At 38.1% G+C, this 25,851-nt stretch overlaps 3 protein-coding genes across 5 annotated transcripts; 2 read left to right on the top strand and 1 right to left on the bottom strand.

The window, feature by feature from the left end:
- Positions 1-254: 254 nt before the first annotated feature.
- LOC113677284 (uncharacterized) lies at positions 255-5,197 on the bottom strand. 2 transcript variants are annotated; one of them, XM_089196587.1, is made up of 4 exons: positions 5,099-5,197; positions 1,121-1,202; positions 939-998; positions 255-689 (listed from the first exon to the last, which is right to left on the bottom strand). In XM_089196587.1, the coding sequence occupies exons 2-4, from the start codon at positions 1,176-1,178 to the stop codon at positions 469-471; spliced, it is 339 nt and encodes a 112-aa protein (XP_089052713.1). In that variant the 5' UTR covers positions 1,179-1,202; positions 5,099-5,197; the 3' UTR covers positions 255-468. The 2 variants fall into 2 exon arrangements, with proteins under 2 accessions (XP_089052713.1, XP_027049876.2); XM_027194075.2 differs by lacking the exon at positions 5,099-5,197 and adding an exon at positions 3,052-3,206.
- A 3,226-nt stretch (positions 5,198-8,423) lies between these two features.
- Positions 8,424-18,979, top strand: LOC149050048 (short transient receptor potential channel 4-like). 2 transcript variants are annotated; one of them, XM_089196585.1, is made up of 17 exons: positions 8,424-8,586; positions 8,930-9,048; positions 9,645-9,842; positions 10,294-10,504; positions 10,888-10,917; positions 11,017-11,359; positions 12,079-12,432; positions 12,795-12,821; positions 12,991-13,180; positions 13,772-13,966; positions 14,371-14,439; positions 14,577-14,655; positions 14,840-14,964; positions 15,511-15,666; positions 16,345-16,516; positions 17,299-17,498; positions 17,851-18,979. In XM_089196585.1, the coding sequence occupies exons 1-17, from the start codon at positions 8,520-8,522 to the stop codon at positions 18,232-18,234; spliced, it is 2,919 nt and encodes a 972-aa protein (XP_089052711.1). In that variant the 5' UTR covers positions 8,424-8,519; the 3' UTR covers positions 18,235-18,979. The 2 variants fall into 2 exon arrangements, with proteins under 2 accessions (XP_089052711.1, XP_089052712.1); XM_089196586.1 differs by lacking the exon at positions 17,851-18,979 and having other exon boundaries at positions 16,345-16,454; positions 17,299-17,447.
- Positions 18,980-23,342: 4,363 nt separating this feature from the next.
- On the top strand, positions 23,343-25,143 carry LOC149050047 (52 kDa repressor of the inhibitor of the protein kinase-like). Its single transcript, XM_089196582.1, has one exon. The coding sequence runs from the start codon at positions 23,433-23,435 to the stop codon at positions 24,999-25,001; it is 1,569 nt and encodes a 522-aa protein (XP_089052708.1). The 5' UTR covers positions 23,343-23,432; the 3' UTR covers positions 25,002-25,143.
- Positions 25,144-25,851: the final 708 nt, after the last annotated feature.

Here is a 25,851-nt window from a genome sequence, read left to right as displayed (position 1 = left end):
GACGAAATTTGACCTGAATGACCCTGAATCGCTTTCTTTGCTGGAGGTTTGTTTATTTGTAATTTCTCCAATTTAAAGGGAAAACTTTGTACACAAAAAAGAGTGCAATAACCCGAATGGAGGATGATGTGGCCACAAAACAATGACCACAGGAGAAAAATTCTATCCCGGTCTAAAAATTAAAGCTTAGACTGGACTGAGTTGGACTTATTTGTAACTTTTTACTTCATGAGATAATGACTTCAAATGAGCTCTTTGACCTCAAACATTTCTTGGTGCTTTATTGACTTGAAAAACATTTGATTTACTGTTTACAAATATGCCTAATATTTTCTTGCAAAACGCTCGTGTTAAATGTAACATGTAAATGGTGCGTGAAGAGAAATCCTCAGAAATGAGCCCAGAAGATGAGAAACCAAAGATCTATTTTTCCACCTTAATCATGGTGACTTATCGTGGTGTCTCTCTTTATGCATTACACAAAGACTTCTCACACATCGTCACGACACAGGTACCATCCGAACACTCCTTTACTGATTGCTCATAATACATCTGACTTGCGCACTGAAGTATATACGCGTAGCCTGTCATGTATACTTTCATGCAGACATCATGTTGTTTGCACACTTTTTCCTTTTTGTCGCAGGTGTCTGCGTTACTTCCATGGCAGGAGTAACACTTCAAAACCTCTGTAGTTAGGGGAACAGAAATTGAACAATGAGTAAAACGTTGCTTTCGAACAAAAGATAATCACCATTGAGGTGCTTTCGAGAAAGTTCTGATGCAAATCTCCTTAATGGTACACCTAAAATATTACAGAAAATATATTAGGGAATCCAGGAAATTTCCAGCTTTTAGGTAGGAGAAACACACGAAGTGTTTAGCTAATAAAGTGTACCGCAGTTTTCTGAGACTAGAAGACCACGAACTATGCCTACCTCTCACTTGTAATTCCTCTGCCGGGCCCTTGCGAAACAATTTTGGAATCTTCCTGTACACTGAACGTGTATGAAAGAATAAAGTAGCAAACTTGTTATAAAAAATCGGAGCATTCCTCTCCCAATAGATAAAAGGAAAATAAATTGGGAAGCTGTAAATAACAATTAAGTGAAAACGTTACCTCTCGCCTGTATGAGACCAAGACAGAGCAGAATGAGCAGGCAGGTTTTCAGATACATTGTTCTTGCTTGAGTTCGTTAAACCTGGAGTTGAGTGGATTTTAAGAGAAATAAAAGAATGATCTCTAAACAGTTGCTTGTATGATACATAACTGTAGACTAATATGCCATTTCCCAATTACCTTTGGCCTGATTTTCAAATCACCTTTTTATATGGTTATAAGTTTGCATTCACATGCAAATGAACTAATTTTCATACGAATGGTTGAGCATCAGGCCTCATTTGGAAACGTGGCAAAAGGTCATCTATTTTCGTATTTTCCCATATTCCTTTCCTCCTGTGGTCTCAAGAGGGAGTTTTCGACCGTGGCGGGCAAGTAAACCAAAATCGACACTGATTCGTGTGAGGGGCTGAATAGGGGGTAAAATTTCCTCACAGCCCCATGCTATTGTGAAACAAATCTGTTTTCCCAATAGCAATGTATTGTTTTTGTCATTGTTTTCTCTGTCCAAGAAATGAATGCATAATGTAGTATGGGGCTGTGCGGAAATTTTACCGAATGAGGACACAACCTGTCTCGTCGATCCATCAATCTGTTTGAGCAGTCATCACTAAGCCCATAACGTGCCAACTGACTTCGAACTATTAAAAGTTTTAATTCAGCCGTAAAATTATGCTCACACGCCCCTTATTTTTGTATTATCTGACCTTTGCATTTGTTATGGAAATATATTTCGGTTGTTTGTTCGCGAGAAATAAATAAATAAATGGAAGACAATTCGTGAACGATGTATCTATGTACACAATGCTGCAGCAGTTCACATTTCAGAAAAGATTGCAATACGCTATTAAAGAAATGTTTTAAATGGGTTGCAGTGCACAGTTTTTCATGCGGTATTCCAGTGAAGTGATCTCTCACTGCCCTTTGCTTCAGGTTTTGCGTCACCCTTGACTTGCCTATTTCAGAGGGCCTTTCTGCAATTAATAACCACTGAGCCTTGACAACAATGTTTGACCCACCTCTGCTCATTTTAGCAGAAAGAAATTGTTAACATGCCAAAGAAAATTTGCAGCGAGAGTTGCGTTTAATAAAATAAAAAAGGATTTTGGTTAAGAAACTACTAAATCTGAAAACTCAGCAGACTTTATCCACAACTCTTGTAGGGATGTAGTATGCTTTTATTACTTTTATTAGTTGTGTGTGCACGAAATATGAATGTTGAACCCACTGCAGTGACAGTATTCTATTTGCACATTGCCTTTTGATGCGGTTTTCATAACTCTTTCTTACAGTATCAAAACTCATAAATGTCCAACCCCTTCGTGATGTTTTTTTATGAATACTTTTGTTAACACAGATCAAAGATTTCAGATTGCCGCCCAATTAAGTACCCCCTTGATGAATTAACATAAAACAAACGTTAAATCAGTCGCGCCAAGATGATTTCAGAACGAAAAAGAAAAGAACATTACTGGCAATAAGGGTAGAATTGTACGGGAAATGGTTTCGAAATTTCCGACTTCGGCTTTTACCTCTATCGACTATATTGTCAGTTAAAACGTCCTACGTGAGCTTGTGACAGTTGAGAGGTATTGACTACCACGCCTAACAAGAATTGAACTCATACTCGCTTCGACTGATCATTCTGCATTAACATCTTAAAATATATCGACGTTCAAATCCTTGAATTTCCAAAATAGTTTGTCACATGAACCTCAAAATCTTAGAAACCCCGACCAACCATTCATTGACAGAGTGTGAGAGGTATTAACGAAAAGATCACCAGATGCAACTCCTGTTACATGAAAAATCGCGCCATTTTTTTTCTGTACTTGCCAGGATCACCTTCTTGAAAACATTAACACAATTCTGTTACCGAGTTTGGAATTGTAGCCATCCCTAGATTCATGAACTTATCGAGTAAGGCTTACCTTGGCAGGTTGGTCGTCTCGGTAGCGTTGATGTTCAGTTTTGGCGTAGCCTGAAATATTGCGCAGTGATTTGAATCAAGAGACTCCTTTGTACTGTATGGTAATTACCTCTCACAGATTTCGTTAAAATCTCCATACACAATAGAGCGTTTGAGCTATTAATAGGGAAAAGATCAATAGTTGTGACAGTATCTCTCTCCTGATAACAGCGTCTTTCATTCTTTAACCGAGTTTGGAATTGTAGCGATCAATAGACTCGTGAACTTATCAAGCAATGCTTACTTTCACAGTTGGTTTGTCTCTGTAGCACTATTCTTCGGGTTTGGCGCTGCCTAAGTTAATTTGCAGTGATTTGAATTTTGCAGAGCCTATTCGTGCGGTAATCTAATTACCTTCTACTATTACGCAAAGACCTAACTAGGTTTTTTAGCTTTCTTTTTTCTGGAAAGGAATGTCGCATGCAGGCATGACCATAATTAATTTTCTAAAAGAGAACAACTGAAAGTCCCTCGTCTCCCGTCGAATGATCTCTAGTTCTTTTGATAACAGGGGAAAAAGCAGCAATCGTAAAGTCTTTGATGGGCAATGAGACGGAACTTGGCATATTCTCTGGACATTTCTACATCTTACATCCGCCCTTTTGTAAACAACGGAAGCCAAAAACTTATTCATCGGCAGGGGAATTAATGTGAACGGTCTGAGAGCGGCCTGACAAACGTGCAGGAGTGAGAAAAAGGAGGAGTTAGTTGCTCACTACCCCTCTTTTTGAATTATCTGACCTTTGCATTCGTTATGAAAATTAATTTCAGTTGTTTGTTCGTAACAAGTAAATAAGTGAAAGACAATTCGTGAACGATGTATCTCAGTACAAAATGCTGCAACAGTTCAAATTTAAGAAAAGATTGCAATATACTGCTAAAGAAATGTTTAGATAGATTTCCACTGCCATGCATCAAGCAAAATAAATGGGGTTGCTGTGTTGCTTAGTATTTCATGCGGTATTCCGGTAAAGAAATCCCACATTGCGGTATGGAAATGATCTCAAATCCTGTGACGTGCTTTACTTCAGGTTTTGCGTCGCCCTTGACTTCGTGTCTTCCTCAGAGTGCCTTTCTGCAATTAACAACCGCTGAGCCTTGACAACCTTTTTTTTACCCACCTCTGCTCATTTTAGCAGAAAGAAATTGTTAACATGCCAAAGAAAATTGCAGCGAGGGTTGCGTTAAATAAAGTAGAAAAGGATTTTGGACAAGAAACTAATAAATCTGAATAATTAGCAGACTTTATCCACAACTCTTGCAGGGATGTAGTATGCTTTTATTACTTTTATTAGTTTTGTGCGCATGAATTATGAATGTTGAACCCATTGCAGTGACAGTATTCTATTTGCACATCGTCTTTTGATGCGGTTTTCAGAACCTTTTTTTGCAGTCTCCTTTGTGATGTTTCATGCATACTTTTGTTAACACAGATCAAAGATTTCAGATTGCTGCCCAATTAAGTACCCCCTTGATGAATTAGCATAGAACAAACGTTAAATCAGTCGCGCCAAGATGATTTCAGAACGAAAAAGAAAAGAACATTACTGGCAATAAGGGTAGAATTGTACGGGAAATGGTTTCGAAATTTCCGACTTCGGCTTTTCCCTATTTCGACTATATTGTCAGTTAAAACGTATTATGTGAGCTTGTGATAGTTGAGAGGTATTGTCTACCACGCCTAACAGGAATTGAACTCATACCCGCTTCGACTGATCATTCCGCGTTAACATCTTGAAACATATCGACGTTCAAATTCTTGAAAGTTCAAAATGGTTTGTCACATGAACCTCAAAATCTCAGAATCCCCGACCAACAATTCATCGACAGATTGTGAGAGGTGTTAACATAAAGATTACTAGATGCAACTCCTGTTGCATCAAAAAACGCGTCATTTTTTTTTCTGTACTTAACAGGATCACCTTCTTGAAAACATTAACACAGTTCTGTTACCGAGTTTTAGAATTGCAGCAATCCCTAGATTCATGAACTTATCAAGCAAGGCTTACCTTGGCAGGTTGGTCGTCTCGGTAGCGTTGATGTTCAGTTTTGGCGTAGCCTGAATTATTGCGCAGTGATTTGAATCAAGAGACTATTTTTGTACTGTATGGTAATTACCTCTCACAGATTTCGTTAAAACCTCCATACAAAATAGAGCGTTCGAGCTATTATTAAGGAAATGATTAATAGTTGTGACATTATCTCTCATCTGATAACAGCGTCTTTCATTCTTTAACCGAGTTTGGAATTGTAGCGATCAATAGATTCGTGAACTTATCAAGCAATGCTTACTTTCACAGTTGGTTTGTCTCTGTAGCACTATTCTTCGGGTTTGGCGCTGCCTAAGTTAATGTGCAGTGATTTGAATTTTATAGAGCCTATTCGTGCGGTAAACTAATAACCTTCTAGTATTGCGCAAAGACCTAACTAAGTTTTTTTTGCTTTCTTTTTTATGGAAATGAATGTCGCATGCAGGCAGGACTATAATTAATTTTCTAAAAGAGAACAACTGAAAGTCCCTCGTCTCCCGTCGAATGATCTCTAGTTCTTTTGATAATATGGAAAAAAAGCGGCAATCGTAAAGTCTTTGATGGGCAATGAGACGGAACTTGGCATATTCTCTGGACATTTCTACATCTTACATCCGCCCTTTTGTAAACAACGGAAGCCAAAAACTTATTCATCGACAGGGGAATTAATGTGAACGGTCTGAGAGCGGCCTGACAAACGTGCAGGAGTGAGAAAATAGAGGAGTTAGTTGCTCACTACCCCTCTTTTTGCATTATCCGACCTTTGCATTCGTTATGAAAATTAATTTCAGTTGTTTGTTCGCAACAAGTAAATAAGTGAAAGACAATTCGTGAACGATGTATCTCAGTACAAAATGCTGCAACAGTTCAAATTTAAGAAAAGATTGCAATATACTGCTAAAGAAATGTTTAGATAGATTTCCACTGCCATGCATCAAGCAAAATAAATGGGGTTGCTGTGTTGCTTAGTATTTCATGCGGTATTCCGGTAAAGAAATCCCACATTGCGGTATGGAAATGATCTCAAATCCTGTGACGTGCTTTACTTCAGGTTTTGCGTCGCCCTTGACTTCGTGTCTTCCTCAGAGTGCCTTTCTGCAATTAACAACCGCTGAGCCTTGACAACCTTCTTTTAGCAGACTTTATCCACAACTCTTGCAGGGATGTAGTATGCTTTTATTACTTTTATTAGTTGTGTGCGCATGAATTATGAATGTTGAACCCATTGCAGTGACAGTATTCTATCTACAAATTGCTTTTGATGCGGTTTTCAGAACTTTTTTTGCAGTCTCCTTGGTGATGTTTCCTAAAAACTTTTGTTAACACAGATCAAAGATTTCAGATTGCCGCCCAATTAAGTACCCCCTTGATGAATTAGCATAGAACAAACGTTAAATCAGTCGCGCCAAGATGATTTCAGAACGAAAAAGAAAAGAACATTTATGGCAATAAGGGTAGAATTGTACGGGAAATGGTTTCGAAATTTCCGTCTTCAGCTTTTCCCTCTATCGACTATATTGTCAGTTAAAACGTCCTACGTGAGCTTGTGACAGTTGAGAGGTATTGTCTACCACACCTAACAAGAATTGAACTCATACTCGCTTCGACTGATCATTCTGCATTAACATCTTAAAATATATCGACGTTCAAATCCTTGAAATTCCAAAATAGTTTGCCACACGAACCTCAAAATCTTAGAAACCCCGACCAACAATTCATCGACAGATTGTGAGAGGTGTTAACATAAAGATTACCAGATGCAACTCCTGCCGTTGCATCAAAAATCGCGTCATTTTTTTTTCTTTACTTAACAGGATCACCTTCTTAAAAACATTAACACAGTTCTGTTACCGAGTTTTAGAATTGCAGCCATCCCTAGATTCATGAACTTATCAAGTAAGGCTTACCTTGGCAGGTTGGTCGTCTCGGTAGCGTTGATGTTCAGTTTTGGCGTAGCCTGAATTATTGCGCAGTGATTTGAATCAAGAGACTATTTTTGTACTGCTGGTTAGCCTATAAAAGGGTGAACCCTTTACCCCCCACGAGTGACAAAGAGAGAATTTCTCCTCACAATATCAATACAATATCAAGCATAGAAGTGATGAGAATAAAGTAAAACATCAATTAGGGGATTATTAGAAGATCCAATGCCAAATTCTCCAAATTGACATCATAAGAATTGAATGTCAGACAATATAGAGAATTACTCATGAGATCTCGGGAGTTAGAGGTTTAACCTCTCCAAACAAGCTGATAACATATAGATATACACGCATTGATGATCACATTCATCATTTAATCTTTCTAACACTTTTGAAAACATTTGCTTAGTCTTGAAATCATTTCGCCATGTCATCCTCTGGCAGTCTTTCATTTGAAATTTTTTTGCTAGATGGTTAGGAGAAAAAAAGCTTTATTGTGGGAAAATATTGTCGTGCAATCCACGAAAATTGCTGAATCGTTTCTGTTGACGGCATTTTATTTATGTGCAAATAAAGCAAAAGCTTTTCTTTCCCTAAAGAATCTGTGGGTCTTTGCATTGTAAGTTGAATCTCCAGGGACTGACTGAACACTTTTCACTGACTGAGTACATTTTTACATAGGTTTACGACAAATCTGTTTAAAGAGGATATTAATTCGCCTGAAAACACGCTCGGAAGGCTATAAAATCTAAGAACTTTCAAATTACAGGTTAGCTAAGCAAATTTCATTATTAATATGTTAGTACAGTTTTCTTAAAATTTTAAAACTGAAGCATTCGTTTCTAACGTTCGTATGGGCGATATTGAGTAGCTATCACCACAGTCGTCAGACAGAATGAGATGTTAATATTCTTTGACAACCTAGTGAGCTAATAGTGCCTAGTTTCATTAAAGACGAATCCAAAAATTGGATGCCAATCTCTAGTTGGTCCGGCATTTACTACTAAGTAAAGATTTTCCCCCTAAAATCAACTCCATCAGCCAAGTACGACTAATCAAGCGACGAAAGCAATGTTTTGCTCAATCAGATTTTTTCTCTAAGCCACTGTTTTTTTTACATCATTGAAGTTAAGGTCGGGGAAAAAGAAGAACAAAACGAAAAGGTTGAACGAATCTTCTGACACTGCTTGGAAGCGTCAACGTAGATGTATAAAACATCGGTCGTCAACTTGGAAAATCAGTCACTCGGGTTATGAAAATTGTTTAATATTGCATGTTAATTAACATTATGACTGTAGTGCTTAAGCAACACCATTTAGGTTATTGGAAACTTGGGGAGATTTAGTTGTCTTTCAATTTAATTTCTTAACTGTTCCGTTTTGCAGTCTTCACTTCACTGTGCTTTTTTTGCGCGCTCCAAACTCTGAATAGTAGGGATTTGTGTACAGTACACTGATCTATCAAGAGAGGAATACGCAATGGAGGAATACACTACTTGGTTAGAATTGCAGGGGGTATCTAACGAAGAAGTAAACGACAGGAAAGGTTAGTATGTAAAATGAAGGACGTTTAGGCCCAGAACGAAGCAGTAATTCTAATGAGGCACATGACATTAATAATTCGTTCTGTTTGGGACTTTTATAGTCTAAACGTACCTCTTACGTCCCATTTGGTGACCTGTAGTCAAAACAATGTATTAACTATTGCATGCTTTTAAAGGGTTCAGGAGAATTAAAGAGCGAAATATTTATCTGTATAATTCCAAGTTTTCAGGTCAATTGTAAAATCGTATTTACCTTGAATATATATGTACAATAGACCTGTGGTCTGAGTTTTCGAAGTATTCTAACACATTTATGACGTTCTTTTTATTTGACTTTTACGCCAGCCTTTGAAGATAGCTTGAGAAAGACAATAAAGGATGGAGATTTTGATGAGATCAGTGACAAACTTACTCCGAGAGCTTTGACAAAATGTAACACGAACGCTCTGCTGATGGCTATGGAGGTAAAATGTATTACATTTACATTGTTTGAATGCTATAGACAGCAATATCAGAGAACATCCTGCAATAATTGGCACCGGATATTGCAATGAGACCATAAAAGGACCGACCTGTTCTATCGATAACGTTCTGTTTTCTTGATTCAACACTGAGGCAAGCGAATATTTCTTGACGAAAGTTTCGTATGATTTTTCAGAAAGTTCATTAAAAATACCCTCTGTCAAATTCATTAACTTTATGCAATTAAGCCATAAACAGCATTTTCTATCAATTTGCCGGCGTGATAACCCACGCAAGATGTTTGGAGAACACGAAAAAAATTTGTAAATCACGAGCCAGAGATGAGTGACTTACAAACTTTTCGAGCCTTTTCAAATGTTTCGATTTCCTATGAAATTACCGGTGCGATAAATGATAATTTTTTGACCCAACAGGGCTCTCGTAACATGTCAGTTACTTCATAAAGAAGAAAAAGCGGGCGCCTTTCATGTTTACTATCGTTCTCGTGAAGAAAATTAGGGCAAGGTATCGCATGCCATTTACTGCTATTTCTAATAAATTTTATGTTCACGATGTTGTTTTGTAAATCTATTTTGAGGTGACTTTTAAACTACGACGATTAGCTGACAAAAAGGGACCGGACGAGGAGGATTTCAATAAGCTAGCCGCTTCTTTGGATGAATTTATTTCCCGCCTCTTTGATCCATTAAAATCAGGTGGACGATTACGTGATGTTTTCTTATCAGATTCCATTGACAACGTCATGGACGCTGCGATAGAGTTTAAACAAAAGAATGTAAGTGTAAAATTACTTTTGTTTCTGGCCCTGATTTGAAAACTGGCGAGCCTCATTAACAAGGCTGTTGGCAGAACTTTCCTTTGCGGCAGTTCTACTGTAGGTTAGAGCCATATCAGGTTGTTTTACTTTTGAGACTATCACTCTGTCCCTTTTTTTCTCAATTAGGAGGTGTAAACAAACCAGAACCTCCCAGGCCTTCTTCTTTCCAGCCATTCTCTAGACTAAGGCCGCCGTCTTGTGTAAAATTTTTGTCGTATAAAGAACTGGATTGATGTTATTGCAATTGGCCTTGCCTCCTCATTACTATATATGACAGGGGAAATCTATAAATTTTTAGATGCTGTCAAATGGACAAAATTAAGGTTTGTTTGTTTGGGGCAGAGCAGATTAGTCATGATTAATTTGGTTTCACTGGAGTTTAAAACTCTGTGGCAACTTTCTTTTCAAGTTCTTTGCACACCCAGTAATCAACAGCCAAATGACAAAGAAGTGGCATGGTGAACTTGGCTGGATGCGAAAATGTTCTTGGTTGAGTACTGAACGCTGGATATGGGTGTTCCTGAACGTCTGGTGTGTGTTTGATGTTTTTCTTTTCCCCATAATCTTCGTTGTTTTTGGGGGATATCATTTAGCGAGGAAGAAGATGAGGAACAGAAAAGGTAATCTTGGATATGAAGAGACTTTAAGTTCTTCATCCCACTTTCTATGGTGAAATCTTGAAATTGTGCCATAAGGAAAGATACAATGCAAAGCTTCGTTGGCGCAATGCAAGCATTTTTCCTAAGGATGTTTTACATTACTTTTTAAAGGATTACTAAACTCCAGAAATTTAGCATATAGAATGATAATCTGCACCATGAAAAAGTTCAGCAAAGTTTTGTTTGTCGAAGTTAAGAAAGTTTTAACAACATTTCTTGCTACGTTGAAGAAAAACTTTGTTGTGGATCTATTATTAAAACCAATAGGTAATGCAGATATTATATCATTTTTTTCTTGTATCACTAACGAATTAAAATTTTTTTTCTTGGTTTCTTCTGACAAGGAATATTTCGCAACAAGGAAGACATATACGGTGAGTAAAACTATCGGCAGAAAATGTATTATATATACCTAATGCCTTCAGACTTCGATGGTAAATTTTACTTTTTCTCCGATTATTATTTTTTGGCAGGAAGTTATCTCAAGTACTTCACCATCCCGTATTTCATCTTTGTCCGTGACACTTTCAGTTTCCTGGTCCACCTAGGACTACACTTCGCTACTTGTCTTGCGCCTTCGAGCATTTCAATCAGTAGACTAGAGTGGGCTGTCTGTGTGTTCTACATGGGTCGAATAGTAACTGAAATCAAACAGATAAGCGACACAAAGGTATTGCAAAGTGAAGAGTCAGACAAGCCGGGTATCAAGGAACCAATGACTTGTGGTAGTGTTGAAATTTTAACTGAGCTGAAAGAGACCAGTAATCGGAAATCAAAATCAACGTCGTTGGGGATGAGATTTAGTAAATACCTGAAGTAAGTATGTAAAGAACAATTATTGAATAAAACTACTTTTAACATTTCATAAAAATGTCCTAAGATTTTCAGGGTTTAGCAAACCAAGAGATTATAAACAGTTTATAATCTCTTGAGCAATCCCACTTAAATAGTTAGTAATTTATTTAAACATCTGTTTGACGGAAAGGTTATGAAATTACGCGTTACTCCAGAAAGTATGTTGCAGGTTACTGATGTAAGGGAGATTTGCGATAGCAAAATAAGTCCGGTTATATCTTTGAAAGATCGGTTATATCCCGGAAAGACCGGTTATATATTTGTGCAAGAGATCTTTGATCTGTTATATTATCACCATAAATATTCCCTGGACACGTTAAGTCCGAGTATCCTAAGCCTAATCCCACCTACAAGTCGTGGCCCCAGAAACCTTGTGTTTCTGGTATCTCTAACCTCTTTTCCCCCCTCGCGTCCCCTGTAAGACTTCCCCCTCAAATCTCTGGTTGTCAAGAGAGGAGGACGATAACTTTACAGAAAAAAGAGGGGTGTTAGATTCCGGTTATGAGGAATAGTAGTACAAATTCGTGCTACGTCATCTAAGATTATGAAGCAGTTATTGAAAACGGGCCCTAATCGATAAGAACTGGGAAAAAATGAGTGATATTTAGAATGAGAGAGAGCCTGATATACGGTAAAGAATCTCTTTAATTATGTGACTTTGCATATTTTTGGTCCTTCAGTGATCGTTGGAACGTCCTGGATTTAACCACAATCATTGTATACCTCACCATTTTTGTCTTGAGAATGCTGACATGGGCGGTATCAGACTCTGTGGTTGATAACAGAGCCCTTGTTATAACTGGTTATCTTTACGGCCTCAACACCATGTTCCTTACTTTCCGAGCGTTTGGTCTCGTGATGGAAATTACCAGAGGAGTGGGTGCCATTCAAATCGCGTTGTTTTTCATTCTTAAAGACGTGGCGATCATATTTTGGCAGTTTATCGCTGCGATTTTAGCATTTTCTATTGCTATAACCAAAGTATACGTTGCAGAAAAATCCTACCTCGTTAAGGAAGACGAAGACAAAAATGCGTAAGTGAGAGATAACGAAGTCAATCATTTAAACTTCCTCAGCGCAGAAAAAGGTTTATTAGATGATTAATTGTTTTTACTAAAAATGACATGATAACCTTAATGTATGAGACAATATTTAGCCCGGGTAACTAATTTCGGACTTTAAACAATAATCCGAATTAACCTGCCATTATTTTTTGAAAAAATCGCTTGAAAAAAAAGCGCAAAAAAACAAACCTCAGAGAAGAATCTCAAGCCAATGCAAGTTATCAAATCATTGTTATTGACTGGTACAAAATAAAGTTGTTTTCCTAATTATTGGAGTACATTAGAAGCAAATCAATCCTAATAATAGCCTCTTTGTATCTTTTGCCATATAGAGCTTGCAGTGCAGCTGTTCTTTCCTGGTATGTTTTGTTTGGGTAACTTGATTTGCAACTCTTTTACGATGGGTGTGTTAATCGTATGTATGCTCAATCGAACCACACCGGTGCTTACATGTGGACTATGCACTACAGTTTTATATCTATAGATTACAAAGTGAATCTTAAAATTTAAAATTTCTGATTGTTGTAGTTGGTGGACTGTAGCAAAGCATCTATGTTGGTCCTTGTTGGGAATTGTAGAGCTTGATCCACTGGACTCGTCAGACGAATTATCAGTGACTGTGGTTCGCTTTTTGTATGGAGGTTTTATGATCATGGGAGCTGTTCTCCTTATGAATATGATGATAGCACTTCTATCAAACACATATCAACGAGTTGAGGTAATAATCTCTTTTTATTTTGGAATGATTTACCTGATCGTGTGTTTCACGCGTATTGCTTTGCATTCCCATACGCTTCGCTATCTTTGCTCGACATTTCGGTGTATTTCTTGAGAGATGGTTTTAGTTCCTTGATTTCTGGTTGAAATTCTCTCTGGAGTCGTGCCATAAATGGAAGCTTTGAAAAAAATTGGCTGAGAGGGAACAAGTGTCTCAGGCTAAACTGAATATCGGTGGTTTGAGAAATTTACTATATAGCGTTCTATTACAAATGCTGCAAACTGATTGGCTACGCTACTCGCTATCTAATTCGTGATAGACAGCGAGTAAAGTAACTCGCCTTACCTACGAATGTAAGCAAAATAAAATAAGATTGATGGCCTGCTTGTTTTTTAGTTTTGAACGAATGGTAGATTTGTACGAAACCAATGATATTATTTGCTCTTGATTTCCATGATTCTAGATTCGCCTTCATTAACTATCACGCCAAATAAATCTCGAGCTCATAATCTATTTACCAGGTAGATCAGCGAGTTGAATAAAGAGGAAGATATACTTCACTTCGACTTACATTCTTCTTTCATTTTAAAGGATAATTCCTTAAAAGAATGGTCATTCCGTAAAGCCATGAGAATTCAGACGTACAGCTCATATGATCCCATTCCTGTTCCTTTTAACCTCGTCTCAAGTCTGCTGTTGGGTTTGCGTTCCTCTTTCCAATGTTTCTGCTTCTGCCTCAGGTGGAGGCGAGAAAGACAACAAGAGATCGACATAAAGGATGGAAATGTAAATGATTTGTAAAGTGAAGTCAATCTTAGTTGGAATGAAGCAGTAATAGCACATAATTTCCAATGAATACTAACTCTTCCAGATCATCTTTTCCTTTTTTCTTTTTTCTGGGAAGAGGAAAAATAACAAATAAACAAATCGATATAAAAAGAAACAAAACAAAACAGAAAAAAACAATAGAATTATTATCCTTTTTTAAGAGGACATAATGTCGGAATATCGCTAAATTTACTCTCGAGGATATTATAGGATATCATAATGTTAGTTAAAGGAAACAACTTGAATTCAGATCAACGAGGAAACTATTACGCTCATAATATCAAACAAGCATTCGCAGTGCACGACGTTTTAAAGAAAATATTCTTATCTATTTTATATTGTTTATTTCAAACTTTTCAAAGCGCAACCTTGTGAAGCGACCAAGATCAATACGAATATCACAAATGGAAGAGAAGATGCTAAAACTTAAGGTAAAGCTTTCATACTTTCATACGAGGCACACGAACCAAACTTCTCAGTGACATAGGATCACTGTAATTGTTGTTATTCAATTCCTGATTAATGAAAGTATGAGAAGCTGATTCTTGCTGTTGCACTCAAATTGCAGAGGGAGTCGTTAGATTTGGTTGTCAAAAATCTTCAGACCAAATATTTTGCAAGTTATGGGTACATATTTCCACTCACAGGTAACTGTTACAATAATTTTGATTTACTTTTTTTAATCTTGTTTAATTCTTTTTAAGTTGAAATACAAACATAGCCAGTATTAATCGAGATATGTAGAAATGATGATGCTATGGAATTATTTTGAAATATTTCGTTGTCTTTTGCTTAGAAAGAGAATAATCTTGCCTTTCTCATTTAAAACAGATCAAGATAAAATGGATCAAGTCTTTCAGGAAACTAGAAACCTTCGACCAATGACGAATCAAGTTGCTTACAACACCTTTATTTCGAATGGGTACGACAAATGTGTCTTACCAACGGGTCCGAAGGTGAGGTTCTTTCCGTTAATATACGAAGTGGGTGCTTCATTAGCTCCGAAATAGTTCCTGTTTGATTTTTAATGTATTGCGATCGTATGGCAAACGATAAACGACTGTAGTGGAAAACTTTTTCACTTAGACGTAGTTGATCAAAATAATCCTTACCCTACGTAGGGCACTTTTCAAACCAAAGCCAAAGTTAGAATAACAGCCAATCAGAGGGGAAGAAAATTTCAAAAAAGACAATAAGAATTCAGAGCTAAAAGAAGCAAACAACCTAGAGCGCGGAGGAAAGCAAGTTATCAAGTAACGATCGATTTTAGTTGTGATTTTGATTAGTTGATAAAGTGGCGCGAGTTTTATAAATCAATCACTCAGCAAACTATAGCTAAGAAAAACTAAAGCAATTCTGGATTGCCACCGACGCTATTGAAAACAGTTTAAAACCATTTACCAATCGGATTAAGTTCAGTCTGGACAAAGAGTTCCTTCTTATTAATAAAATAACTTCACCAGTATTGTTTCTGTTTTTTAATTCTTTCCTTTGAATGATAGGCGTGGAAGAGTGAAGGCATAAGGATAGAGGATTGCCTTCTCATGTACGAGGGAGAGGAAGTTTGCAAGACGTGCAAGGATCACCCAACAGCCTCACAAAAGAATCATGGTGCCAGATATCTTATTCCTTTCACTTCAGAGTTTCCTGGATTTGAGGTAAGAAATATACCAAAACAATATGAACGTGCTTTCTCGATCTTACTCATATTATGAAGTTCGGTCAGATAGGGGAAAGAGAGTTCAAAAAGACAATACAAAGGCAATTTGAACCAATCATTTTATGCTAATGCTTTCAAAGAATTACCTCTAAAGTCGCAAAAAGTGGCATAGTGTTAAATGACACTGGTCTGAATTAATCAAAATAATAAATCAGTTGCATGCCAACGAGAAGTCGAAAAGGCACATCAACCTCCATGAAAAATTTCGGAAAACAAATGAATGACTCAATATATAGATAAATTAATGCGTAGAGGAAGGAATTCACTTACTATACCAACCCTTTTCCAATATAACCCGACAGAAACACACAAGGGGGCTTACTGGGCCTAAACAGGTAGAAAAATCAGTCGATTGTTCTTATTTCCATTTTCAAGCTTTAAGAATGATCTTCTGTCGGAACTACTAGTAGTAGCGAGTAAAAGTCATCAAACGTTCTTCAATATTTAACCTACTAGCTACAAGCATTCAGTAGGTGGTAATTGCCAACGCCGGATAATTTTCGTATCAAACTACCTGTTCTCATCCTCATTCTATTCTTATCCTTACAGCGTATGCGAATACGTTGTGGAACGATGTTTTTGATCATTTTCTGGTTCCTTTCTTTTCTACTTTTAGGTTCTCATTTTGGGAGCAGGAGAATGTCGAAGTCTAGAGATGGGAGTGGCGGGAAAGAATTACGAATCTCATGTCAATCGGAGCCGAGGATGGACTAACGAATGTATCGGGTACCATATCAACGGAAATATTTTCGACGCTTTTACCGCAAACTCAATCATTGAAATTGAAGGTGCACAGGACAAATATGTATCACATACGAATCGTAAAGAATGTAATATTTGCAAAAGCGAGCTGTGCGGGCTATCACCATTTCAGACTATCGAGCCTATTCCGCTCCTTCATTCTCCAAACTATGGGGAATAAAGATATTTTCCGAGTTAATACCTTTGAAATTACGAAAATTCATGTTTGATTATCATAATTACCTATTCCCCACATTACTTCTTAATCTTTTTGTAACAAATGGCCAAATTCATCGCTACTGTACCAGAACAGCTAGTAATTATCAAATGCATTTGTGCCGTACTAATCTCAAGCAATTTACAATTCTCTACCGAGGTCCTAAAATTTGGAACTCTCTTCCTGTTTCAGGGACTCTACAAGTCTTCTTAGTTTTATGACGAAGATGCAATAGTTTTTACTCAAAAAATCACCGAATTAGCCAACCGGCACATTCGCAGCTCTTATTTTTTTCAATGTATTACTGTAAGTGGTGGCCTTTCCCACAAGCCCAGAGGCTTCATGAGGTCTCCTCGCCTTCCAATTGTAATGCTGATCATTAATGTTTTTGAATTGTCACAAAGGCAAATAAAATGATGATCATGATGATAATAATGATGATGATATGCTTGAAATATATTTCTTTTTTCCTTTAAGTGGATGACATTGTACTGATACAAATCAACAGTTTATTTGGACATAACTATTGTTCCTTGTCAATTATCGCCGGGCCCAAAGTGGTTTTAGTTCTTTAACTATACTCAGCCTTGAAGAAATTATTTTTTATTTCAGATGCTATGGCTGATCGAGGCGATGTGATTGGTTGCATGGTGATGTTTGAAATGGCTGGAAATGGAGAAGTCCCTATTTTGTTTACTCTAAATGGCAAACAGATCACTCAAGTAACCATTTCAACCAATTTTGACGATAAGGAATCACTGTTGTTTCCATTCGTTAGTATGGGACACAAAGGAGTAACGGTGTCAGCTAAGGTTAGTTTTAACTTGTAAAAGAGTGGCTCTTACTTCTCATAGCTGATAATAGCCTAAGATTCACAGGCTAAGCGTCACATATGATACACGGGCATCGTGGCATATTGCATTGTTGGTGGTATTTTGATGGAAACCTGATCCTGTCCTGATCTTTGTTGAGGTCGATCTGCTTGGCAACACTACTAATGGGCACTACCAGGCATCACTCTAAGCTGAGCTCTATAAAGGACATGCGTGACTCTCAGCCAATCTGAATCACTTTATTGACACGTCTATTCAATGATCAGTTTAACTGGATCACGAGAATGGACCATTAACAACCCATCTCATCTTTTTCACCCATAATTTTTAGATGCGGCCCGGTGGAGGCGTTAGTAGGTTAACAATGCCAGTTATGTGGGACAGAATGACTTCCACCAGTTCACATGGAATAGTTTCTAGACAAGAAAATGAGAAAGCTGCAGTTTTTCATGATCTGGAATACGCTGAAACCAAGTTTCGACGAGTCCGGGACGACATGTTAGACAACGTGAGGATGAATTTCAGAAGAATCGAAGACGTCTTTAATGGATGGAATAAAGAATGCATGCTGATGAACGACTCGTCTGAAAAGGGGCCAGCCCTTCGGAGGAAGATAAAAGAAACTTTAGAAGGATTAAAGGAGGTAGATGAGCTTGGAAAACATCTCAATAGAAAGTTCGACCAATTTTTGAACACCGGAGGACATTACAGCTGAGGCAGGTTGACCTGAGACAATAACTGGAACTTTTTCAACCCCTTTTACGGAGGTTCAAATAGATTCCTTTACTTAATTTTCCAACAATCAATTCAAAAGTTGATCGAAAAAACCGAATTTTTCGAGTCATTCCTTAAAAATGGTATCAGAAATGCTTAATAAATAAAGTGTGGAGGCGACAATCCATTGAAAGATTGGTGTTTGAAAATAAAAGCACTTCGATCGACTTGGTTAAAGTTGCGAGGTAATAACCTTGCATGATTGTGTGGATGACGGTGAAAACAGTTTACGGTGTAAAATTATTGAATTGCCTTCAATACGAATAGACGGTTTACTGTTGGTCAATGCAATAAAGCGCAACTTAAACTTTTGTTAAGTGAATATGGTTTGCCAAAAGTACCAAAAACTTACGGGAAAACGGCAAAATTTTAGGCCAAGAAATGTATAAAGGGTTTGACTCACGTAACCAGCGGCCAAATTTGTTGGTGGGAGTAAAAGAAAAGACTAATCTTCTGGAGCATAGGTTTGTACCACTAATATAGCGCCGATTTTTATGGTTCTGCATTGCCAGTAATATATTATGTCCGGCTTGAAGTCACAGGCAAATTATCTATAAGAGAGCTGAAAATTTCCCGTTTTTCCAGCTGGAATAAGAATTTTGTAAATTTAAACTTAAATTCTGCTCCGGAAGAGAAGATGGCAGCAGAAAACGACAGGTGCATTTTCTCCCTTCTCACGCATTCCAGTCGAAAGAGTAGTTCAACTATAAAGTCCTTATCACCGACCGAGACAATTTCCTTACTGCTCTTCGCGGTTGTGATCGAAGTCCAGTTTTTTAGAGTTTTCATGAAGTAAGACTTAAACTTAATAGTAGAACAGTCAGTCAAATCAAATTTAATTTAAAGCGGTTGGAAAAAGACATTATTGCACTAAACATACATCTAATTGAGTGTTCCTATTATTAGTGACCGGTTGGATATTCCATGGTATACCACTCGAAAGCGTTGCACAACTTGTGTATATACTGGAGGACGCAAAATACGTATGGCACCTGTATGCGTTAAACAGGGCCTATACAAATATGCATTGCTTTAGAAAGTGTAATAAAGTGTAACAACAGGGAGTTGACATTTTCCTCCTTCAAAGTGTTGCATTCTACCAGACGAAAAGGTCATCGCAAACTGTCTTTTAGGTCATCGCACTTGATATAGTTTTGAATTGCAAATTGATTTCTTTCTCTGGGTTATCAGGTCGAGTTCACACGCTATTGTATATTGATATTAGACATTACTGTCAGTATCTCCTATCCAATTGGCTGAAATCCAATCGGCACATAGTTGTGACTTCCATAGCCAAATAAGCTGGAAGTATGGGTTCAAAACCCGTCGAAACCTAAAGTTCTCTGTCAGTATTTACGAGTCAGAAGATACATTTAATATATTTGTGTTAATAGTTAGTAGGACATGTGTCAATCATACAAATGCGATCTGAGGAAGATATTATCCACGACCAAACTTCAAAAACAAAATCTTGATACATAGAGATTTTTTACTTCATAAACTTAGCTTAACTTTCTTAAATCCCTTCATTACCAAAAAAAAAAAAGTGCGCAGCGAAGCAAAAAAAAGAATAAAAATTCTATTCCTTACCGAGGACGTCAATATCGGGCTCATATGTCTTGCATATTACACCCACTTCTTGGTTTTTATAGACATTCATTGTACATGTACGTCATGTATACGGGCTCATTACACCCCCTGATATTTGTTAATTCACGCAGTGCTTGTTGAAAAGTCTCCTCACTTCCTGTACAACGAACGTTAAACATGTAGACCGGTCCAGACCCTTCTCCAAAACGGAGGATATTTCAAGGCCGTGACGTTACCTGGGACGCCAAGCAATCTGCATACCACTTCAGCCTTCGTTTTTTCCCAAGGTCCAGTGACGCGTCCCCAGACTCCATGAGAACAATTCTCAACACGCCCGGCATAGGTCACGTTGAGCCCAGATAAACGGATTTGAAAATCTGTTGAATTTAATTTAAGTTTTTCAGTCGTTAGGAGAAAAACTAATGATTTACTTTTATGCGCTAAGATCTGAGATAAAACGATCTTGTGCTCTGGGTCTATTCCGGTTTACTACAGGACTTTGTGCGCTCTAAGACCCTCTGAGTCCCACATCGCACACTTAACTAAAGCCTAAAGGGCCAACACTCGAAACTGACGCCTAAAGGGCCAACACTCGAAACTAACGCCTAAGGGGCTAACACTCAAAACCGACGCCCGAACGGCCAGTGCTCAAAACGTTAGCTTTAGAAGCTCGTTAGCGAGGCCAATTTTAATTATCAACTCGGTTAATAAAACAATTAACCCAGTTTGTTTTCCTGTGTTTCAGCTGAATCTACTTTTTCGCGAGGTCACAAACAACGGCTTTAATATGAAATGGAAATAACATTTATATGTTAACTATTAACTGGATAGTCTTAACAAAACTATCTTGGATACAAAATCACTGAAATCGTAAACAAGCTGAATGTGTGTGTCACTCGCGATTATCAGTATATGAAGTGATACTTTTATCATGGCGTTCGGACGCGGCTTCAAGCTCTCCGCAAATTTATGTGTGTTTCTCTGTATTTACATCACTTTGGAGTTCTTCAGGTTCTCAGATGTATATGAGAACACTTTGAATGAATAGCAAAATTAGCGAATCAATGAGAGATCGAGACTGGTATCATCGTAAAGCACGTAAATCGAACTCAGAAAAGCACTGGAACACTTACAGGAAACTGAGGAACAAAGTAAACCGCTTAGTAAAATCTGCTAAGTCGAAATATTACTGTGACATGATCGAGGAAGCCAGAGGAGATCACGGCAAAATGTGGAAAGCTGTAAACGAAGCATGCAATCGTAATTCATCCTCAGAAAAGGTTCAGTGCATCATTTCCGATGGCATTCAGCACACCACTTCCAAATCCATTGCTGTTGCTTTGAATAGCTTCTTTGCATCCATAGGCAAGCGCCTAGCTGACAAAATAACGACTACCTGGTCGAATTGCAACTTGGTTTTAGAACAACCGTTGTCTCAGTTCCAGTTAACTGAACTAGAGGAATCGTTTGTGTTTCAGCAGCTTACCTCTTTGAAGACAAATAAAGCAATTGGTTTGGACAAAATTAGTGCTTGACTACTCAAGAGCTCTGCTAATACAATCACTCCCTCCATCACTAAGCTGTTGAATCGATCGATTCTTACTGGTAAATTTCCTAAATTGTGGAAATGCTCAAAAATTACAGCCTTGTTTAAATCAGGCGACCGATCAAATGCATCGAACTATCGACCTATCTCTATTTTACCGACACTCAGTAAAATTCTCGAGAAAGCCGTGCATTCCCAGTTGTACCAGTACTTGGTTATTAACAACCTTCTCACAAGGAAACAGTTTGGATTCAGGAAGGGGCTCTCTACTGAATCTGCTTTGACATCATTTGCTGATGAAGTCTTATTGAACATGGAACAAGGTAAACTGTGTGGGGCCGTGTTTTTGGATTTAACCAAGGCTTTCGACACCGTGGACCATCGGATTTTGTTACGCAAGCTTTCCAAAATTGGTTTATGTGAGAACTCGCTTCAGTGGTTCCGCTCTTACATTACTGACAGGAAACAGCGTACATGTTGTGGGAATGAGTTGTCTGATGAATTGCCAGTTACCCATGGGGTCCCTCAAGGAAGTATTCTGGGTCCTCTGCTATTTGTCATCTACATTAACGATTTGCCAAGCGTTCTAGATGCCTGTCAAGCATCACTTTATGCAGATGACACGGTGATCTACTGCTATGGGTCTCAGGGGTGGATCCAGGGTAGTTTACCTGATTTCCGGAACTCACTCAAATTTTTTCCGACCTAGTTAAATGTTGATAAAAGTACTTTTGGAAAACACTCTAATTTCCCTTTGGAAACTTCTGATACTTTTGTGGAAATCACTAAACGTCTTCCAGAAATAAACCATCTTCCTGTTTTACAGTTATTTATTAAAGAAAATACGTTTAGAATGACTAATTTCGTTATAATTGCGGTCATGAGGCGTTCGGGAGCGCTCCGGATCACGCGCTGGCCTTTCGAGCTTCGATTACACCTCGGAAACCGTCGGAAGCCGTCGGAAAATGTTCGTGGAGCCAATCTTTACGCAACCGGTGGGCGTAAGTCCTTGTATTTATTTGGTGACAATAACAGGCGGAACACAGTCAAAACCCCTCACGATTGGCTAGCAAAGATTTCGTCATCGGAACTCACTCAAAACACTCTTCTGATTGGCCAGTTGTGTTTGGAAACTACCTTGGAAACTACTGACAAAGTATAAAAAGGGCAGTTCCTCCCCCAGCGGGTCTCTTTCGTTGCTCCTACAATACAAGTACTTTTGAACTTGCTCAGGGGTTAACGACGGAATTTACTGTTAAACGTTTAAAAAATACTAGTGTTATGACTCGCGGAGATCCTGTTTGTCGGAGGGAGGATTGTTCTCCCTTCGACATTGGCCTAGTTTTCGACGAGATCCACAACTACTCGCCGCATCAGAAGCTGGAGTTCGTCGAAAACGTGTGGAAACCAGGTGAGCTTTTTGATTTCCCCCTGTCAATGGAAAATGGAAAATCTCGTAAGTTTGTCTCGGGCTGGCTGAAAAGATTTCCATGGCTAGCTTACTCCAAATATTTCGATGGAGCATTTTGGTTAGCTTGTGTTTGTTTTGGAGTTCAGTGTGGGCGAACGCTAATAAGTTAGACAAATTATTGAAGTCTCCTCTCACAAATTGGACTTCGGCCGCTTCTCGCTTAACCAAACACTCGCTAGGAAATTGTGAAATTCACAATTTTTCTATGACTGCTATGAATGATTTCAAGAGAATGATGCAAAGAGGAGCTGTCCCAATTGACCAGCAGTTAAATAACATAGTTCAACAGCAAATCGCGAGAAATCGGGAGATTCTAAAGTCCCTTTTCAAAACTATTATTTTCTGTGGGAAAAACAACATCCCACTCAGGGGGCGGAGAGATGATGATCCCACTAATGCTGCCCTAACCGGTAATTTCCAGGCATTGCTAGAATTCCGGGTAGACACTCACAGTGGTGACCAAACACTGCAGCAACACCTGGACACTGCACCCAGAAATGCCACATACATTTCAAAGACCATTCAGAATGAAATGATAGAAACTGTTGGTGCTCACATTTTGAATGATCTATCACAGGAAATAAGAAATAGTAAGTATTTTTCAGTTATGGCAGATGAAGCTGCTGACATTTCAAATAAGGAGAATGTTTCTGTAGTAATAAGATTTCTGGATACAACTAAAACCATCCGAGAAGAATTTATTGGGTATTACATTTGTGAGGAGGGATTAACAGGGGAGGCTATCAAGGACATTATAACTGCAGCTGTAGCAAACTTAGGATTGACAATGGAAGACTGTCGTGGGCAGTGTTATGATGGTGCAGGCAATATGGCTGGAAGACTAAATGGAGCCTCCTCATTGATCAGTGCAGAACACGAAAAGGCAATCTATGTCCACTGCATGAACCACAGGCTTAATTTGTGCATAGCAGACACTTGCCAATTGCCAATTGTCAGGAACATGATGGATATTGTGCGCAAGATTTCTAATTTTTTTAACAACTCTCCCAAGCGTCAACAACATTTAATAGCCAAGATCAGAGAACTATTGCCTCGGGCAAACCATTCTGTTTTAATTGATGTGTGCCGCACACGATGGATTGAACGGATTGATGGAATGGACCGCATAGTTGAACTTCTCTACCCAGTCACAGCTACACTTGAAGACATCTCACTTAACAGAAACAGCCCTGGAGACTCAACCAGGAATCCAACAAGCAGACATGATGCTCAGTCCTTAATTAATGCAATCAACTTTTCCTTTATTGTTTCTCTTGTTATTGTCAGACATATTTTGGGATTAACTAGACCACTCACAGTGAAGCTGCAACAAAAAGCAATAGATCTTCTAAAAGCTAAAGATGAACTTGCTCTTTTGAAATCAGTCCTTGAAGACATGAGCACTGACATTGATAACAGACATCGTAATCTCTACCAGGAAGCAGTGACCATTGCAAGACAAGTAGCAGTCCAGCCAGAAATGCCAAGGATAGCCCAGAGACAAATGCATAGAAATAATGCTCCTGCCGCAACTCCTGAGGGATATTTCAAGATCAATCTCACTAGAGTTTTTCTTGACCATGTACTCCAGCAGCTCAACACCAGATTCCAGGATGATGTATTTGTTTGCTATAAAGGTATTTCGATTATTCCCTCTGTTTTACTAGCTACTGACCCTGCCTGGAAGGCCAATGTTTTGGAATTTTGTAACCATTACAGACAGGACATACCAAATTATGCAGGATTACAGGCAGAGCTTTTGTTATGGGAGAGATTGTGGAAGGGGAGGGATAACAGAGGAGATATTATTCCTGACAGTTTGGAGGCTACACTGAAGGATATTGACAAAGATGCATATGTCAACATCTATTCCATGCTGAAAGTCCTGATCACAATTCCAATTTCATCTGCATCTTGTGAGAGATCCATATCATCCCTTCGGAATCTTAAGAACTATTTGAGAAATACAATGACCCAGGACAGACTGAATGGATTGGCACTGATGCATGCCCACAGAGACATGGATTTTGACCTTGAACGTATAATAGATTTATTTGCTGAGTTACATCCTAGGAGAATGAGAATGGCAAACATTTTGTAATAATTTTTTGCACCAGCTGTTTCTAGAGTACTTGTGAGTTATGTTCTGTCTGGGTTATGGCCTTTAAGTCTCATAATCCTTAAACTGATGGAGAACAGTACAGAAGCTCAAACTGGTGCCTGTATAACTTTTTTCAACTCATTTCAAGGTTATTTTCTCTTTTGTTTTACTTGTGATGATTTTCCATTGACATTGACATTGGGTTTTCATGTTAAGCTTAAATGGTTAACAAACATTTTCACTGAACTCAACCAGCTTCACAGCAATTCCCAAGGATGAAGAAAGGCTAGTATTATTTCAAATTATCATTTTACTTCAATTTGTATATCATTTTATGATTCTTATAATTTATATTTTTCTAATAATTGTTTTATTTTTTTAATTCCAGCTCCCAACACAGGCTAACCATCCATAAAGCCCTTCTCTCTCTCTCAAATTCTTTTCTGTGTTGTGCTCCTATAAATGAAATGAATAAAAGCCAGCTCAGGAAATGTTGTTTTTAGTGTTGCTAAACATTTGGATTTATTGAGCCTGGCTTTCATTCATTTCATTCATTATAGGAGCACAACACAGAAGAAATTTGAGAGAATGTTTGGAATATTTGTAGATCAGAGTGTTTCCTGTAGTACTTTCAAGAAAAATAAATGTTTTTTGCCTTTTTGATTACATGCTTTTTTAGTCTTTTGGGGGCAATTAAATTTTCTAAAAATGCATGAAATGGCCTTTAGAGAGCTCCAAATTTCAAATTTTCTCGGGGGGCATGCCCCCGAACCCCCCTAGCAGGAGTGGGTCCTCGGGTGCAAACTACTCACTCAAAATCCTGGATCCACCCCTGGGTCTTCCTCTCAGG

The sequence above is a fragment of the Pocillopora damicornis genome, chromosome 2, assembly GCF_964200805.1.
Source record: "Pocillopora damicornis chromosome 2, jaPocDami1.2, whole genome shotgun sequence".
Taxonomy (NCBI): domain Eukaryota; kingdom Metazoa; phylum Cnidaria; class Anthozoa; order Scleractinia; family Pocilloporidae; genus Pocillopora; species Pocillopora damicornis.
The sequence above is the reverse complement of the archived record's forward strand: the minus strand, read 5'-3'. Positions and strand labels throughout refer to the sequence as shown.

What these genes read in the sequence shown, in the direction of transcription:
- LOC149050047 (XM_089196582.1), top strand. Translation starts at nt 23,433, where the DNA reads ATGATAGAAACTGTTGGTGCTCACATTTTGAATGATCTATCACAGGAA.
- LOC113677284 (XM_089196587.1), bottom strand. Translation starts at nt 1,178, where the DNA reads ATGTATCTGAAAACCTGCCTGCTCATTCTGCTCTGTCTTGGTCTCATA. An exon ending in TGGTCTCATACAGGCGAGAG is followed by an intron (nt 999 to 1,120) that starts GTAACGTTTTCA and finishes ATACACGTTCAG; the next exon opens with TGTACAGGAAGATTCCAAAA. An exon ending in AGAGGAATTACAAGTGAGAG is followed by an intron (nt 690 to 938) that starts GTAGGCATAGTT and finishes CCCTAACTACAG; the next exon opens with AGGTTTTGAAGTGTTACTCC.
- LOC149050048 (XM_089196585.1), top strand. Translation starts at nt 8,520, where the DNA reads ATGGAGGAATACACTACTTGGTTAGAATTGCAGGGGGTATCTAACGAA. An exon ending in GAAGATGAGGAACAGAAAAG is followed by an intron (nt 10,505 to 10,887) that starts GTAATCTTGGAT and finishes TCTTCTGACAAG; the next exon opens with GAATATTTCGCAACAAGGAA. An exon ending in CAGAGTTTCCTGGATTTGAG is followed by an intron (nt 15,667 to 16,344) that starts GTAAGAAATATA and finishes TTCTACTTTTAG; the next exon opens with GTTCTCATTTTGGGAGCAGG.